Raw genomic sequence first — 18,751 nt, 5'->3', positions numbered from 1 at the left:
TATATCAACGAGCTTACACATACTTAAAAAATACATAGATAATTAAGAATTTTTATGGGTTTTATTTGCAACAAGTCATAAAAAAACACTGCTTCATTATACTTTGATTACACGTACACGCTATATATTTTTGTATTCACGTCATACTATTTATCGCATCCTAAACGCATATAAACCCAACTCATAACCTAACTTTTCGATAAATTTTTTTCAAATTAATAATTCACCACATAATTTTGAAGCTTATGTATAATAATACAGAACGGAGTAGAAATTTTTTAACGTATTAAAAATGTCAAGGTGACTGGGATTTGAACTTGAGACCTTCCACATAAAAGGCTGAATCATAAGTGCAGTTCGGCCACGAAGGTCAGTGGAATTAATAATTTAATTATTTTATTGAACTAATAAGTGAGAAATATCTAATCATCAGATTAATCATTTATTAAACGATGGAACAATATTCTGTTCAATATTGTTCATAAATTTGTTTAATAAAGAAATAAAAACAATACTACCAATTTTAATAAAATATTACTCCTCCAAATGTTAAACGTACGGTCGGAAAATGTGAATACTGTACTGTTCTGCGAGTACTGTACCGAAAACTTTTAAAGGTTTATATGACCGGTATTTTGAAATGGATTGAGGAATGAGGTTCTTTATTTTTATACCAGTAAACCTGTAGGTACCCTAGCACCATACGAAATTTCAGCTCAATAAGATTAATCATTCCTGAGAAATAAATTTTTATGTTAAAAATATAAAGTTTGTAAACTAAGCGTTTTCAGACATACGAGTATGTTGATATAAAGTTTTTTTCTTTATTTCGATGTGAGGGGACCATCTTCTGAATTCTTGAATCGGTTTTTGTAAACACCTGTATATAAATGATACATGTATAATTTATATATATATATATATATATATATATATATATATATATACATAAATAAAAAACAGAAATTACATAACAGGAAAGTATTTACCAACACCTAATTACATTTTATTTGAAACAACTACCTTCACAACGCAATGAACTAAATATTTCCTACAATAATTTGATAAATTAATTTTTTATTTTTTTATTTTAATACTAATCAGTATTCTGCAACATAATCAAATGATTTATGTTAAACGTAATTATTTATCTTAATAAAATTAAACAAAACATTTTAATTTATTAAAATTAAAAAAAATAAAAATACATAATTTTTTTAATTAAAATAAAAATGACTCACATAATAAGCACCTAAAAAAAATAAATATATAAAATTTATTTTAGAGAAACGTACTAAAAGTAGAAATTAAAATTTTTTAGCGTTTTAAAATCTTTTTTAAGTTTATTTTATTTTTCAAACAGAATTTTTATTAGTTTGTCTTATAGAATAATATGTAATTAAGGTTTTTTTATCAATCTAGAATAAATTACATGATTTTTTAAGTCGCATTTTTTAAAAAATCTAAAATATTTTTCAGCGTTTATTTCGTACAGATTTATCTGTAAAATTATAGTTATATTTATGATATTGAGGTATTAATAATTTATGGAATAATAAATTAAGTAATCGGAAATTTCCAGCATCTACTATTTGATGTTACTACGAGTAAAACGGGAATTGTCGATCAAAAATGGAAAATTTTTCCTATAGAGGCTGTCTAAAATCTTATTACGATTTAATTCTCATTTTTTTTATATTTTTTCTAAAATTTTAAATAGAAATAATATACTTTTTTTTAATTCTGCCAAACGTGGACTAGCTCGTTAAATTACAGAAAGTTTTTCCCCTGTAAAATCGTTAAAAGGTTTTAGGTAGATTCATATGAAAGCTACCTATTGCAATGAGTACCATGGTTCAACTTCCGGAAAATTTCGATATATCTTCGCGTTTCACATTCCCCAGACCCCAAAAACCACCATCAGTTCAAACGTTTATGTATACATTTATATATATATTTCACTTTTTTGTGGGCACAATAACTGCTGTCATTTTGCGCCAATAACTTTCAAATTGATACATAAAATATAAAGATCCAAAATCTCGGTCGACTTTATTAATGGGAAAAATCGGATCATGGGGGTGGAAATGGAAGGACTTTTTCGAAAAAACAAAATATCGCTATAACTTTCTTATTAAATAAAATATCAAATTCATTTAAAGTTCCTACTATTCTTTGGATAAGGACCTAAAACTTATGTATGTAAAGTTTTTTGATATCATCAACCATTGGGGTGGAAAAAATGGGGTTTCGAAGACAAAAAAATCATACCTCCCTTAAAAAGGTACAGTATCGAATCGGTTTAAAGTGATCGTTAGTCCTCTAAACATTACCTAAAACGTTTGTCTAAAACAATTTTTGATGTGACCAACCCTTACGGCAAGAGATGACCAAAATATTGCTGAAATTGTAAGGTTGTCGTATGCCAAACATGTGAAACTTTTTTCACAAGCAACCATTGTTGTATTATGTAAATTTAAAGTTTTTCTTAACTTTAAGGTGGAAATCTTTGTTATCCCCTACTTCCGAAAAGGTGTACCTCCTACGCCGGAAGGTGGAGGTAGAAAATCTACCTCCGCCTTCCGGCGTACCGAAAGGGATTTTTTTTTACTTTTGATCCCTTGAAAATATAATTAATCAAGTAATAAATGCTTTGAAAATAAGAAAAGCTTTTATGTAGAAGATTTTATTATCTTGTAAAACGTACATTGTTGATTTATAAGAAATTCTTAAAAACATTTGTATGGTGTATGCTTTACGGCAGTGAAAGATGAATAAAAGTGAAGGAAAAAACAAAAACGTGAGTTTAGTGTTGCAGAAGTTTAAAAATGACATAGGAAATGAAGAGATTTTAAAACAAAATAGTAAAAACGAAAATTAATGGCATAATCCAGCAGAATGAAAACAAAAATGATGGACATATATTAAGACAATCAGGGTTAGTAAATTTGAATCTAACCAGATTTTGCAAGACCAAATGTTAGAAGGTAACAACTGTAAAGGAAGAAAATGTAACAGATAATTGAGGGCATAAATACGTGATGATAAGAAATTTGTACAGAATAGAACGGAATGAAAGTGCATCAAAACAGTCAAACAATTGATGACACGATGAACTCCTTTCGAGATTTTTTAATGTAATTCATTATTAACATAACAAGTTTTGAATCTGTTAAAAATTAAAAACACGACCTCCAAAAAAAAATAAGATGCAGATCCGGCCATTACAGGCCTGCACAGTTCCTAAATTTTGGACCATTGTCATTAGATCCGTGAAGGTTTTATGCCACTTTAACCGAGTCCCTCGAATATTACGCATCACAGGCGAACGTTTTGAAACACATTATTAGTCTCAATTCCATCTTGGCGTAAGCGACCACAAACAGGAAAAATATTGCTGAGATTTATGTAACTATACAGTTGAGAGGCTGTACAACAGATTTTTTTTGTTCATCCGAATCACTAACGATCACGTTTACATAATAGCTTGAAACTTCTTTTTTTTCTCAAAATGTTTTCATTTTTTCACTTTGTTGTGTTCCTTCCTCAGTCCCCTTTCTTCCTATACTCCTCTTATCCTTCTTCTCTGGAAAATTACATTCTTTGATTAATTTTCTAAACTGATCGCAGTTTAAACAGATTTCTTTAGAAATTTCTAAAGTTTTAAGATCGTTTTCTACTTCTTTAAACCAGCTAGTTTTAATAATTCTACAGTTTTAAAAATTAAATATTTGTTTTGTTAATCTGTTTTCGCTCATTCTGTATAAATGCCCATAAAATTGTATAATCTTCTTTTCAGGATGGTGTCTTTTATTTTTTCTGTATTTTTATAAATCTCTGTTTCACTTTTTAGTTTATTAGTTCCGTCCTGGTAATCTGGTCCATATATGTCTCTTGAAATTATTTTTTGTATTTTAAAAAAGGTCTTCTTTATCCGAATGATTTTGCAAACACTCAGCGTTATTAACGCCTCCAGAATCATAACTGTTTTGTAATGTCGGAGTTTAGCATTATACGAAAGTGATTTTTTATTATATAAATTTCGTGTTTAGTTGAACGCTAACTCCATTTTCTGCATTCGTTCTTTTAACGCTTCCTTTCCTAGAGCGTTTTCCGTTATTACTTCTCCGAGAAGTAATAACGCCAAATGCTAGTTTTGTATATTATATACAAAACAGATTTTTTATATAGTATAATTTTTTTTTTTCTATTTTTTTAAATTTATTTAAATATATGGCTAGTCTCCCTCTATGAATCATGAGACCATGCCGTTGGTGAGGGGGCTTGATGCTTAGTGATACAGAACAGCTGGACCGAAGGTGCAGCCATATCGGAGAGGTATCTGTTGAGAGCCAGACTAAGGAATGATTCCTAAAAGGGGGCAGCAGCTCTTTCAGTAGTTGTTAAGGACGTAAGTCAGAACGACTTAAACGGCCATATCATCACTCAGTCCTCTGAGCACTGCGCAGCTGAAAACAATGAAAAACTACAGCTGTTTTTTTTCTAAGAAAGTGTAGCTCTCTGCATTTTCATATAGCAATGATGGAGGCGCCTTCCTTGGTAAAATATTCCGGAGGTAAACTAGTCCCTTGTTCGGATCTCCGGGTGGGGACTACTAAGGAAGGGGTCACCAGAGAATTAAAAAATAACATTCTACGAGTCGGAGCGTGGAATGTTAGAAGTTTAAACGACTAGCACTAGATAGGGAATCTTGGAGAGCCGCACCAAACCAGTCAAATGACTGAAGACCAAAAAAAAAATATGGCTAGTATCACAGCCTACATAAATATATATATATATATATATATATATATATATATAGCGTTTGACACTTCCAGTAATGTAAGGATTCCAACCCGGGGTCAACAATCTAAATCGGTTCCGTCGTTGACGTGCTACGGTGGAACAAGTATACGTACACCCTAAATACAGTACATTCCTTTTTGGCAGTCGTGTAAAAAGGGTTTCGATGACCCCCCAAAAAAAGTAAATTTGTTAACCAGCATATGACATTAAATAATTTGTAAAAGAGGCTCGGTTTCTAAATTCATTGAAATTTATTTCAAGCTCTTTTCCTGTAATAAAATTTGGATGAAAAGCTACAGTTTTCAAAATATGGTAAATAAATACGAAATTTTCGCAAATAAATAATAATGAACTAGATACATTCAAGTAACCTCATATACTGTAATTCAAACATGTATATATATATATACATATATATATATACATATATATATATATATATATATATATATATATATATATATATATATATATATATATATGTAGAGAGAGAGAGAGAGAGAGAGAGAGTGTGAGAGAGAGATCCTAATAACCAAAAAATATTTTGAAAGTTATGGACATGAAATCCATCTTTCAGTAAAGAAACTATGTAGCGAAGTCGTAAGAAATAATATTTAAAAAATAATAATAAACAACTAAATCTTACATTACATGAATGACAACTAATTTAAGGAGAAATTTTAAAGAACTGTCCTAAAAATAAAAAGGAATTTAAGAATAAATTAAACTTAAATAAAATTATAACTGATATCGAGAATTTGCAAAGATTTTCAAGATTTTTCTGTTGAAGAACTGTTAGAAAGCGATTCTTATATTTTGTTAATTTTTTAAACAAAAGGTTTTCTTGAAATTTTTTCAAATTTTTTATTTAAGTATTTTACTAAAATATTTTCTTAGCGAGTATTTTTTTTTTATTGGCGTAAAGGAGATTGTTCAAATTTTATCGTCTTCAATAAACTTTATACGTTTTTAGGTTTTTTCTTATATATATATATATATATATATATATATATATAAGAAAAAAATCTTCACGATATTTCATTCCGGTGAATATAGTTAAGTTAAAACACAATTTTATTTTCAATAAATTTTAAGATAAACTTATCCCGAAACGAAGCTTAACAACTCAGGAATGGTCGACCTGAGACAATACTTCACTTACATTATTCATACATATCATCCTCATTCACCCACTGAAGTAATATCTTACAGTGGCTCCGGAAGCTAAACAGAAAAAGAAAGAACTAGTTTAATTGGTGTTCCATGATACCTAAACGATTGGATATTGAGATATCATCAAAATAATGAGTTAATTTTTTCATTTTGTCTCTACTAAATATAGATTTAGTCTGTAAAAGGATTAAGACCCATATATATATTTTACTTTCCCGTTTAGATAGCGCTATAGCTCTAGAAGGGAAAGTATTGTATCGGTCCAATTTGGGCATGTGCAGTTTTCACCGGATCTTGACGTTTTGACACCTAAGGAACACAAAGAACCAAAAACGTAATAGAAATGTTCCGGATATGTACGTGTGTGTTCGGTGTTGGCCTCTAAATTACGTTATATCTCCAGAACTACTGAACCAATTTTGATTAAACTTGGTCAGATTACGTCTATATATGAGGCATTAATACCATTCAATTTTTCAACTTAAAAGGTGAAGGGGTTAGGCTGTAAAGCAAGGTCACCCTCAGTATCACGAGGTTTCGCTTAATTAAGGTCTTATTTTTCTTAGGCACATTTGTTAATAATAAAATTTCCAAAAAATTGTTTGCAAAATGATGGTGTTGTACCCACCCGAAAAAGATGGTGTTGTAGTCGACTGCTATGTTGTGACGTCACAGGTGAACGGTATAATTAAATAAATAAATAATATTTAAAGTGTAGACAAGTAACTCGGTCTGGGTGGGTCTCGAACTCGATCGCCCGGTTGACTCGGTATCTAGTGCGCTAAGCCTCGCGGCTACACCAGCTGCCGACCGTACAAGCGAAAGTTGTTCTATATAAGTTGTGAAATTACACTAATTTAGTTAGTGCCGACCGTCGCTGATAGTACCGCCACACCCGCACGAATTAAATACGGTTTGCGTGCGCGTTTTAGTTAGAATCATTGAATTAAATAAATGAAAAAAATATTATATTTTAAATAAAATGATAAATATTTTAAATTAAGTTGTGTGTATAAGTCGTGCATCAGAACAATCCACAGTTGTAAGCGAACACAGGTGAACGCGAGTTTAGTCGCGTGATGGGAAAGTCAACAACTGTGATGTCAGTTCTTTTTTAATAAGAGCATTCGAACTAGAGGATTCATTCCGTTCTTGTTCCAGTCACGCACGGTCAACTACATTCACAGAAGTAACCCAGGAACAACAAGAACGGTTTATAATTGTTTTTTATTACTGTAGTTAATAATAAAATAATAAATACATACTACTATAAAATATACTGATTTTAAAGTGCATTCCCTCTATTGCTGTAATACTAATAAAAGCAGCCGTACTTCACATGACCAAATACTGAATTTCTAAGCAACATCTTTTTATATATTTGTCATTTTAAAATTCAGAAATCCTTTTCTACCTGAAATTCAATATATAACTTGTATAATCGCTTTGAAGTTCGATCTACGATCAGAATTTATGTCAATTTTTTATAGCTCAATTTTCACTCAAAACTTCATAAATCAAATATTGTAAAAGATCAGGAAACATCAAATACAATTGGAATACGGTGAAGCGCCGGCTTTCTCAAATATTTTCAACTTTTTCAATCAAATCATTCGGTATCACCGACGGCCGGCTTCTATTATTCATCATGAACATTCGTTCGCCTTATCTCCCTCTTTTTTTCTGTTTAACCTCCATAACCACCGTAAGGTATTACTTCAGAGGATGATATGTATGAATTTAAATGACTCAGATCGACCATTCCTGAGATGTGTGGTTAATTGAAACCCAACCATCAAAGAACACCGGTATCCACGATCTAGTACTCAAATCCGTATAAAAATAACTGCCTTTACTAGGATTTGAATCTTAGAACTCAAGACTTCGAAATCAGCTGATTTGTGATGACGAGTTAACCACTAGACTAGCCCGGTGGATAACATTTTTAGCAAAATACGTATAGCAGCCTTGGAAATGTTGCATTTTTTAGTATGGCCGTTAACCTGTTTTAAAAGTGATACTTGAACAGAAAATAAACAATCAATTTGAAACATATATAATATATAGCGTACATGTATTAATTTATAGAAAAAATATATATTTGTATGTATATATATATATATATATATATATATATATATATATATATATATATATAGAAATATTTTACTTACAGTTGTTAATTTACCATCCTCCAATACTTTTTCTCCGTTGTTAAAATAAGTAGCAGTTTGTCTTAACGTTAAATTTTTATTTTTAATTTTAGAATTATTATTATTATTATTACTATTTTTATTACGTTTTATTTTATTATTATTATTCTTATTAGTTCTGCTATTGTTATTATTATTATTATTTATTTTAAAATTATAATTATTTTTCAAATTATTATTACCACTACTGTTACCATGTATCGTACTTAAATTAAAGTTATAACTTCTTGGCCAAATAAAATCTGTTATAGTCAATGAACGAGGTGAATAATAATCATTTGAATAAAATGAACTTAAAAAGGAATCAATTACATTACAATTAACTGTAACTGATAAAAATAATATTATAAATAAATTAAAATATATTAATAACATATTAATATGATTATAATTATTATTGTAATAATAAAAATAACATTTTTTATTATAAAATTTCATAATTAAAAATAAGAAAATTTAATTTTCATAATATAATTGTAATTGGAAAATATATCTATTCAATAATAACAATAGTAATAATAATAATAATAATTTAAAAAATATATATACAAAAATTTATTTCACATTTTATAAGTCAAAATAAAAACACGTAACCGCACAAACACAATTTGTATTAATAATAATAAATTTAACGATCAAATTTAATTTAAATATTTAATTAACGACACCATTAATCTTAATAACACTGTATTACAAATTTTATATTAAAAAAATATATAATTTTTTTAAATTAATAATAAAATATAAACACGTTTAGTTTTGTTTTTATTTTATTTTATAAGATATGAGTGTACTACTTCTGTGCCGGTTAAAAGCGAAATGAAGTGGAAGTCAAGTGGGATATTATAATCAGTGTTGTAGAAGGTCCTGCTCTCTTGTTTTCGTTGGATAAGCTTATATTGTTGTTAGCTTCCACAACCTACCTACCACTTACTTGTCTTCCGCCTACCGGTAACTAAACATATACATACAAGTACATATACATGCACGAAACTGCGCGCGAAAAAAAAAATTTATAAAGGATAAAAATTTATATACAACTACGATAAGATTATACTAATAGAGTAATTATCATACAAAATTATGTGTAATAGTTAATTATATGTATCAACTTTATTCTTAACACAATAAAATAAATATTATACGTTGAATTTTGTACAACGTTATTATCATTATGTGCTTTTTTTTAATTATTTGAAGTTAGATTAAAAAAAAAAATAATATTAGTATTTATACGGCTCATTTAAATTTTCAAAAGGAAATAACTTGGTACTTATGGTAAAATTAAATCATAAACAATTACATTAACTTAAAATACAATAAAACTGGCAGATGACCAGTGGTCATCCTCAATTCTGGGTTCGACATTTCCTAGTGCTTTAATTATTTATCTTCTAATTTTTTTTTTATATTGATATAAGATGTAACATTTAACTATTATTGTAATTAATATGTAACATTGTAAATAAAAAATTATAATTATCTTCTTTTTTTTTGTCTTCAGTCATTTGACTGGTTTGATGCATCTCTCCAAGATTCCCTATCTAGTGTTAGTCGTTTCATTTCGGTATACCCTCTACATCCTACATACCTAACAATTTTTTTTACATATTCTAAACGTTGCCTGCCTACACAATTTTTTCCTTCTACCTGTCCCTCCAATATTAAAGCAACTATTCCAGGATGCCTTAATGTGTGGTCTATAAGTCTATCACTTCTTTTAGCTATATTTTTCCAAATGCTTCTTTTTTCATCTATTTGCCGCAACACCTCTTCATTTGTCACTTTATCCACCCATTTGATTTTTAACATTCTCCTATAGCATCACATTTCAAAAGCTTCTAATCTTTTCTTCTCAGGTATTCCCGATCGTCCAAGTTTCACTTCCATATAAAGCTACGCTCCAAACATATACTTTCAAAAATCTTTTCCTGACATTGAAATTAGTTTTTGATGTAAACAAATTATATTTCTGACTGAAGGCTCGTTTCGCCTGTGCTATTCGGCATTTTATATCGCTCCTGATTCGTCTATTTTTAGTAATTCTACTTCCCAAATAAAAAATTCTTCTACCTCCATAATCTTTTCTCCTCCTATTTTCACATTCAATCTTTGTTATTTCTACTGCATTTCATTACTTTAGTTTTGTTCTTTATTTTCATGGGGTAGTTCTTGTGTAGGGCTTCATTCATGCCTTTCATTGTTTCTTCTAAATTCTTTTTACTCTCGGCTAGAATTACTATATCATCAGCAAATCGTAACATTTTTAACTTTTCACCTGGTACTGTTACTCCGAATTAATCAGTAATAATGATTATTGTGATTATAGTTATCAGTTTAGACTTATTCAGTCAAAACTCATTCTATTATCTGCTATTGATAAAGACTCGCAGTCAAAAAAAAATTCATGTTTCTGGAATCGTAAATGCTGATTTTAACTATTTTTGGGGGACTGAATTCGAAACTGTTTTCAGAATTTATGTAATACGTCACGTTTTTTAAATACATACGATTTATTTACCAATAAATGCATAATCACTGTGGAATCAATATTTAAATAAAATTATTATTTGTGTATATGCATTTAAAATTTATATAAATCAACTAAATATTTTTTTATTTAAACACAGATAAATTAATATACATTAATACATTTTAAAATAACAGTTTCTAAAAGTGTTAATCATTGGAAACGTCTTTAAAATAACAAATTTTAAAAGTTTAAATCACAGGAATTGTCTTACCTTTAATTTTTTTAATATGTTGACAATTTTTTTCGCTTGTTATTATATTTGATCAGTTTCTCTAAACAAAAACCAGCAATAGTCACCCATAATTCCCATAATCCCATAAATGGGATTCCAGGATCCCGTCTTCCTTGGTACTGATACTCATGGTAAGAATATCCTGATAAAAACGCTCTTCTTGCGCATCGCTGACAGAGGCCAAATTTTCAGGAAAAAAGTCTAGGTTGGAGGAAATGAATTTTTAATTACATCCTACATTCTAAACTTTGTAGTTTTGTAACAGCTTATTGACCAAAAATAACGTAGTTTTTACCTTTTCTGTTGTCTAAAATACCAATTTTGAAGGGCTTCCGTGCAACTAATTCACATTCGCTAAGTTTATCGTCAAAGTTAAATCCTTAAGCAGTTTCTTGATTTGCGGAGCGATAAATATACCCTTCTTGAGCTTAACGTCACTTAATTTAGAAAAACTTATTTTTAAATGATTACCTCCTAGTCCATCTTTTTCTAGTAACTTTACAAAATCTTTCATGAGTCCGAATTTTATGTGGAGTCGCGGCAGTATTATTTTACCACTCTTAATAATAAATGCTTTACATTTTTTCACCAGCAAGAAAGTCCTGCTGTAATGGCCAGTTACTTGTAATGAATTTTTATCGCAGCTATCTAAAAAAAAAAAAAAAAACAATATTTCGTAAACCAAGAAGTAACGCAAAAACTTTCAGATCATTGCAAATTTGCCACTTATACTCTATGTATTTTATTACTTCTAGTATTGATGCCATATTTCATACGTTTCTTTCACGTCGACTGCATGAGCTAATGGAATGGATGGCTGCTTTTTATCATTATGCAATAAACCTGCTTTCAAGCTAACTTTAGAAGAGTCAATAAAAAGACGTCATTCTTCAAGAATATACTGAATTCCAAGCTCTTTCATCAGGCCATCTTCAACAGTACAAACGCACAATAATTTTTCATCGTAAAATAAGTTTGAAAGAGTTTTATTTTGTGTTCTAAACGTAGTAGATTTTTTTCCGCTAAAATATTCTACTGTTGAAGTCTAGACCCAGAAGTTCAGCTTGCTGGTTTCCTAACTTTAAATCGCGAACTAAATCATTAAGTTCATGTTGTTGAATTAAATGAGGAGATTTCTCGTTAGATACAGGAGAATTCTTCAACATTCTCTACATCATCTGCTTCATTTTCAGATTTTTCTTCTAGCAATGTCGGATTAGATGATGGTACACGTACAGGTAACTTCTCTACGTGTAGTACCGGCTTTAGAGCTGAGAACAAATCTGCATATTTTATGAATTTTCTATTTTTGAATGAAAATCTAAATATATTTGTCATATAAAAATAGCAGTCGGTGAAGTGGACCTTAGGTTCACACCAAATCATTGATACATTGGTTCGTCGTTTCCACTTCAATTATTCAGTTAGAGTTACTGAGCACAATATGCAAATAACATGAGATGTCCAGATTTTATCTTGATCCCCGAGCGTACAATCAAAATAAAATTTATAAGCTGTTTTGATCAATTCACAGATAATCTTTCTTTGAGATTTAGGCGTAAATTTAGCACAGACATAATAAAATTGTCTGGTTGATTTGAACATTCATGAACTTTTGCAGAAGCCATGTTGTAGCAAATAAAAACGAGAAAAATCACTTTTATATTATAAAGAACAGATGAAAATATAGCAAAACACTTATTTCTCTGTGAAACACAACACACAATATCGACAAGTGAAGCTAGACTGAATAAGATTTTAAGTTCTGTAGTAGGCAACAATAGATGTCGGTATGATGTCATCATACAATCTTTGTACGTGTCTTCTTCTCATGATACAGATAAATATTTATTTTAATGTAATTTCACAACCTACATAGAACAAATTTCGCTTGTACCTTCGGCAGACTGGTGTAGCCACGAGCCTTAACGCACTAGATACCGAGTCGATGGGGCCATCGAGTTCGTGACCCAGCCGAGTTACTTTTTTGCATTTTAAAATATTACTAATTTGCTTAATTATACCGCTCACCTGTGACGTCACAACAAAGCGGGTGACTACAACAGCTGTATGTCAGTGCTACCAATCTTTGAGATGTTAACTAAATAAAATAAAATAAATAATCAATGTTTAAAGTGTAAAAAATAATTCGAATGGCAACCCTGTGGAATTTCAGATTTCCCGGTTCAAGAGGAAGTGGGAAAAGGGAATTTACCACAAGGAAAAAGGGAAATTCCAAGCTGGCGGATTGCTATACTAGCGCTGTTTGTAGTGATAGGGGGTACTATTGATGCAGTATGGCCACTTAGCCACTACTTTAGTACATTTTTTGAGGTGAAGGTGCGATTTTGCAACAAATTTTTTTTAAATATTGTTATTTTTTAATTGTTTACAAATGTATTATGAACGAGGGCTGAGAACATAAGAATTCGGGTTTAGAATTAAGAAAGAAAGATATTGTAGTACTGAAAAACTTGTAGTACTGAATAAAATTTATTTATTTTATATGAATAAATATATGAACTTAATTAGGCGAAATTTGGAGATACTGAAAGTGACCTTGCTCTACAGCCTCACCCCCTTGACTTTTTAAGTTGAAAATTTAATAGCATCATTGCTTCATAAATAGAACTAATCTGACCTAGTTTGGTCAAAATCGGTCCCGTAGTTCTGGAGATATAAGGGATCAAACCACATATATATGGAGATATAAGGGATGTGGTTTGAGATATAAGCACATCATTGACTGGAAGATCATTGGCTCTATGTACGGATGAGATTAGTTGATTATAGGTACATATTTTATGACTTCTATATCTGAACAAGTTTGAAACAGGAGTGACTTTTCTCAACAGCACCTTCTTCATTGAAATTACTGGTAATGCTGATTGTGCTCCTGTTGCTGATCGTACTCTGGTTGGTGTGAAAATTGTATATCATAAAAGATTAGAAGACCCCTTAATAACTATAGTAGCTAAATAATATATTCAATTTATGTTGTATTTGTTCAATTAATACAAAGGGTGGCTGACATGTAATGCACAGTTACTCATAAGTCGCAAATGAAATGAGACAGGCAACTGAAACAATAATGGCATACAAGTTTTAAATATAATCTTGCATCACTAAAGAAGGTGCTGATACTTAGTTCTAAAAATCCAGTTTATAATTCATCAGTTTGTAAAAATTTATTTTTATTTAATTTAAAATTATTATCTCTTTTTCTTAGTCTGTCAAAATTATTTTCTTCCAGTAACAAGTAATATCATTCTTCTTTCCTTTATAAAGAATTGTCTGATCTTTCTTTGTAGCATTGGAACAGAATGTAAGGGGATGTCAGGAGATGTTTTATCTTCCTCTTTACTGCAAAGTCAGGACAACAAAGAACTCAGTCTTTCTATTTGTCTGGCAGGTATTTAATTTTTAATGATGGTTAATTTAAGATGGACAGAATTTTGAAATTTCATTCCAGTCCTTTGTAGATTGTATTTGTAAAAATCATTAATACCTAATGGTATTAATGATAAAGACCTCGATCAGCTTTATCTGATCACGAAAATTGTCCCGAAGTAAATAATAATTTAAATGGTGACAAACCACACCTGCAATATGCAAATGTCAGATTTTGGTTCTACGCAATAATCAGGAAAGTGGCTCCCTTCATAAGGTTTCACCATTTTTGATCAATACGGTAGTAACTGCATCAAGCGGCTCCCCCAAGAATGTAAGAAATCTGACAGACAGATACTGAGAGGTAATGCTGATAGAGACTTTTGGTGATGAGCAGAGTCGATTGCTCTTTCTAATCAATATGGGTGGTAAAAGAACTAGTGCGGTATTTCATAAAACCTTGAATATTACAGAGAGTAATTTTTTGCCACAAACTTCTTCAGATGGACGCTAGCAAATTGCCAAAGAGCTTTGTCCTCAAGATATTACAGAGGTGAAGAGAATTATGAAATGTCAGAGTGGAATGGAGGAACCTACTCCCTACCTTATTTTAATCTGCAACCTTGCCACACCACTGGAGAAAATTAAGTAGGATACCTGCCGGTTAGAGTATGACCATTCATCCCTAATTCATGGCGATGTTTTCAGTGTCAAAGGTATGGTCACACCACAACTTCTTGTCCAAACATTGCAATGTATGCTAGATCTGCCAAAGAAGGGCACAAAAAGATACTGACTGTCAGGAGGAAGGAAAATGTATTAACTGTGCTGGATCACGTTCAGCTCACTCGAGATATTGCCCAATTTTATAGGAGAAAGAGCAATTCTCAAAATCTTTACCAGCTGAAACTACCATTTCCGGCTGCATGAAAAGAATACAAAAACATACTGAACTCCCAGAATCTAATTAAATCAAACGTCTCTTTTGCTACCGCTACATCAAGCCAAGCCCCTGCAAATGCAGGTAATAAATAATGTAGAACCTGCAGTGAATTAAAGCAGCACTTTCAGATTTTATCTGATCAAGTTGCCTTGCTCACAGCAAGGTAAGACTACAGGCAAGAAAAAAGGTATTATTAGTGAAACAACTGACAGTGGTTTACCAAAAACAACTTTAATCCTTCACCACCAAATAAAATCTCCACTACAGCAAACTAAAAAGATCCCTTTAAAGAGATCTATCAGAAAATCAACTCGTGGTATAGTATTTCCAGCTTCCCAGGCTTCCAGATCTCCACCACAATCCTGAAGTCTCCTCAAGGATATGGTAGTGGATGAAGTGTTCGAAGAAGCCAAGCAATTCATTAAAGTTATAATATAAAAAGAAAACTCAAATAATATTTGACAAATAATTTTCACACGGCATTATTTACAACAGAAAATCAGAATCACCTATAAATAAATTTTATATAACTATAATTGTGCATCTATATATATATATATATATATATATATATATCTACAGATACCTCCATCTATGAACATTATCCAATGGAATGTTCGAGGTGTTCATAGCTGGATTGAAGATGTTAAGGTATTGATAAGTGCAAATTAGATAATATAAATAACAATACAAAAATATTAGGAAAAAATATAAATAAAAATTGAAAAAATATATTAAAAAAATGGCTTAACACCTGCAGATGCTACTAATAACAAATTAATTAAATATATTAATAAAAAAATCATATGATAATGATTCCAAATTTGATAAACAGGGAATATACAATCTTATTTGTGATGTTTGTGACTTGATTGATATACATGGGTATGACCAATCGCAAATTTTCCACATGTGCTAAAGAGCATATAAATAGCACTAAAAATAATAAAACAGAAAACTCTAACTTTGCCTAACATAAAAAGAATACGATCATACATACAATCATAATAACTTCATGAAAATCTTAGATATTTCTTATAAATATTATAATACTTCTAAATGGAAAAATATCATATATACTGTAGTAATAAAAATTTAATTAATGAAAAAAAAGTTTTTAAAGACAATATATTATTTAAAAACTTACTAAATATAACTATAAACAAGTAATAATTTAATATTATAATTATCTCTTTGATAACATGGTTCTGTTTGATTTCATTTTAATCCATCAGAGTTTATGTATATTCCTTCAGTATACCAGTAGGACCGACTGTCATAAACGTTTTAAAATTTTAACTATGATTTTTTAAACTTTTGACTTTAATGCATTAATTTTAACTCCTGATGATGGCTTCCAAGTAAGCCAAGAGATCTAAAGAAACATATCAACATGGTGGTAAAGTGGATTATATTAATTGTTAATTTATTTAAACAACATAGATTAAAATTTCCCACTATCATCTTACGAGTTACTACTGCAAAGTCGCACAGAGTTTGATAAGTCATTGATAACAGAAATGTTAAATATCCCGCCTTTTCCTACTTTACACCCTTTCTGCTCGTATACTTCCATCATAAACGATTTGAGAAACTCAAATCATAATAAACTGTATACCGAGAACGTGAAATTAAAAATTACAAAACTGCCTACCTACAATGAGATTTATAAGAGGCAAATTACATTTTTTTTTTTAAATAAATAATAAATAAGGTACACGTTATTAAAGATATATAATAGCTTAAAGGTATATATTAGTAAATAGCTTTTAAATATTTAAAGTAATCTTGTCAACAGCCTACATTATTTGTATTTACTGATTAAGAGAGAATAACCTATTGTACATTATTTCCATAATATACTCGTTGGCCAAATGTGTAAACAAAACTTTAGAATATATTTGATGTCTTTGTTGCATAGTAGAATTCCACACCGAGTTCAGTTAAAGATGGCGGTCTTAGCTGCTGCGGCTCTTCTTGATGAGTTAATGGGAAGAAATCGAAATGTTGCGCCAACTGAAAAAACTAAAGAAGTTAATTGGGAGGATCCTGAGGTAACTCATTTTTTGTTTTTATTTTTACATATTTGTCATTATAAGTAGATGTTCTGTTGATAGGAAGCATTGTTATCCTGTCGTAAACAAATGGTGTAATTGCTATGAATTTTTGCGTTATATCTAGTAAAATTTAGGTCAGAATTGAAGTAGCATAATTCACCTCGTTGTAGTATAGCGGAGCAATTAATAATATTTTTGTGCTAGACTTGACCAGTATGCTGTCTCGTGGGAAGCAGTTCTGAATAGGCTACGAACTTCATTTCCCGGTTAAAACAAATTTTATTGAGATATGAAAATGTGTGAATTTTAAACATATCTATTCCTTTTTAAGCTCTAATTAAGTTCATAACACTGTCTGATTTTTTCCAGATAATAGATTTTTGAAATGTAGTTTTCACTTAACATTCTTAAAATTTAAACTTAATGAAATTACAAACTCGCCAATTAATTAGCATACGAACTGATGAAGCCGTTGATTTTCTAGATTCAGCAATATTTTTCTGGTGGTGAATTTCTTTTATCAGAAATATACGTGTTTTATTAGTAATCTTATTTAAATAAATAAGATATAATAAGATATCCACAGAAAGGTAATATATATATGCTGAACCCAACAAATTATCACCACAAATATATATGATAAATATGGTAGGCGACTTAATTTACATAATCCCCATTAAATAAACATAACCTTTATTATTACAAATAAGAGAAATGCTTTGGTCTGAAATGTCAGTGAATTTTTTTTATATACTACTTGGTTATGCCATTTTAAGAGCTGCCATTGCTTTATGTACTTTATTCTTACTAATGTAATTTAATTGAATTATTCTTAAAATGATTAATAATTCTCTAATGTAAAAAGATAATGTATATGCTCTAATCTCAATACTCATTACTCAGACAAAATGATTTGGTTTCAGTGAAATTAAGCATGAGATTCAATTCACATAAGATTAAATTTACTTACATTAAGCTTAAGTTGTGGGTTTTGGTAAATGTGCAATATACATTATTTACAGAGTAAATAACTTAAGTAAAATATGAGTTAAGGTTAAGATTAGGTTAGGTTACTAACACTTTTGTGGAATGAGCGATATTAAATTGGTCGATTGTTAGGCCGAGTCCATAATGGTTTACAATAACCAATTATTTAATCCCAAAAATAATGTATATTATATTTTGTACACTGTTGATTGTGAAATTTTTGGTGGTGGTACTGCATTATTTACAATGACATAACTCAGGTTAGACATTTCTGACAAATAGTTTCACTTGTAATGAATAAACTTAGGTCCTAAATAAGGTATATTCCAATTCTTTTTCAAAATCCGAGATGAATATATATATATATATAAAATTGCGTAATTGTACTATTTTATAATGGCTAGAAAATATTAAATG

The 18,751-nt window shown here is 29.9% G+C and overlaps 2 protein-coding genes across 3 annotated transcripts in view; one reads left to right on the top strand and one right to left on the bottom strand.

The window, feature by feature from the left end:
* The window catches only part of LOC142330105 (lipase 3-like), a 144,014-nt gene extending 135,432 nt beyond the window's left edge, over positions 1-8,582 (bottom strand). For both annotated transcript variants that reach the window (XM_075375168.1, XM_075375169.1), the window contains exon 1: positions 8,154-8,582. In XM_075375168.1, the coding sequence (XP_075231283.1) occupies positions 8,154-8,567 (414 nt within the window). In that variant the 5' untranslated portion in view covers positions 8,568-8,582. The remainder of the gene's footprint in view (positions 1-8,153) is intronic.
* Positions 8,583-17,223: 8,641 nt separating this feature from the next.
* Positions 17,224-18,751, top strand: part of LOC142329987 (luc7-like protein 3) — a 32,526-nt gene continuing 30,998 nt past the window's right edge. The window contains exon 1 of the mRNA XM_075374981.1: positions 17,224-17,344. Within this exon, the coding sequence (XP_075231096.1) occupies positions 17,240-17,344 (105 nt within the window). The 5' untranslated portion in view covers positions 17,224-17,239. The remainder of the gene's footprint in view (positions 17,345-18,751) is intronic.

The sequence above is a fragment of the Lycorma delicatula genome, chromosome 9 (assembly GCF_047948215.1).
Source record: "Lycorma delicatula isolate Av1 chromosome 9, ASM4794821v1, whole genome shotgun sequence".
NCBI classification, from domain to species: domain Eukaryota; kingdom Metazoa; phylum Arthropoda; class Insecta; order Hemiptera; family Fulgoridae; genus Lycorma; species Lycorma delicatula.
This window is presented reverse-complemented; position numbering and strand designations above follow the sequence as displayed.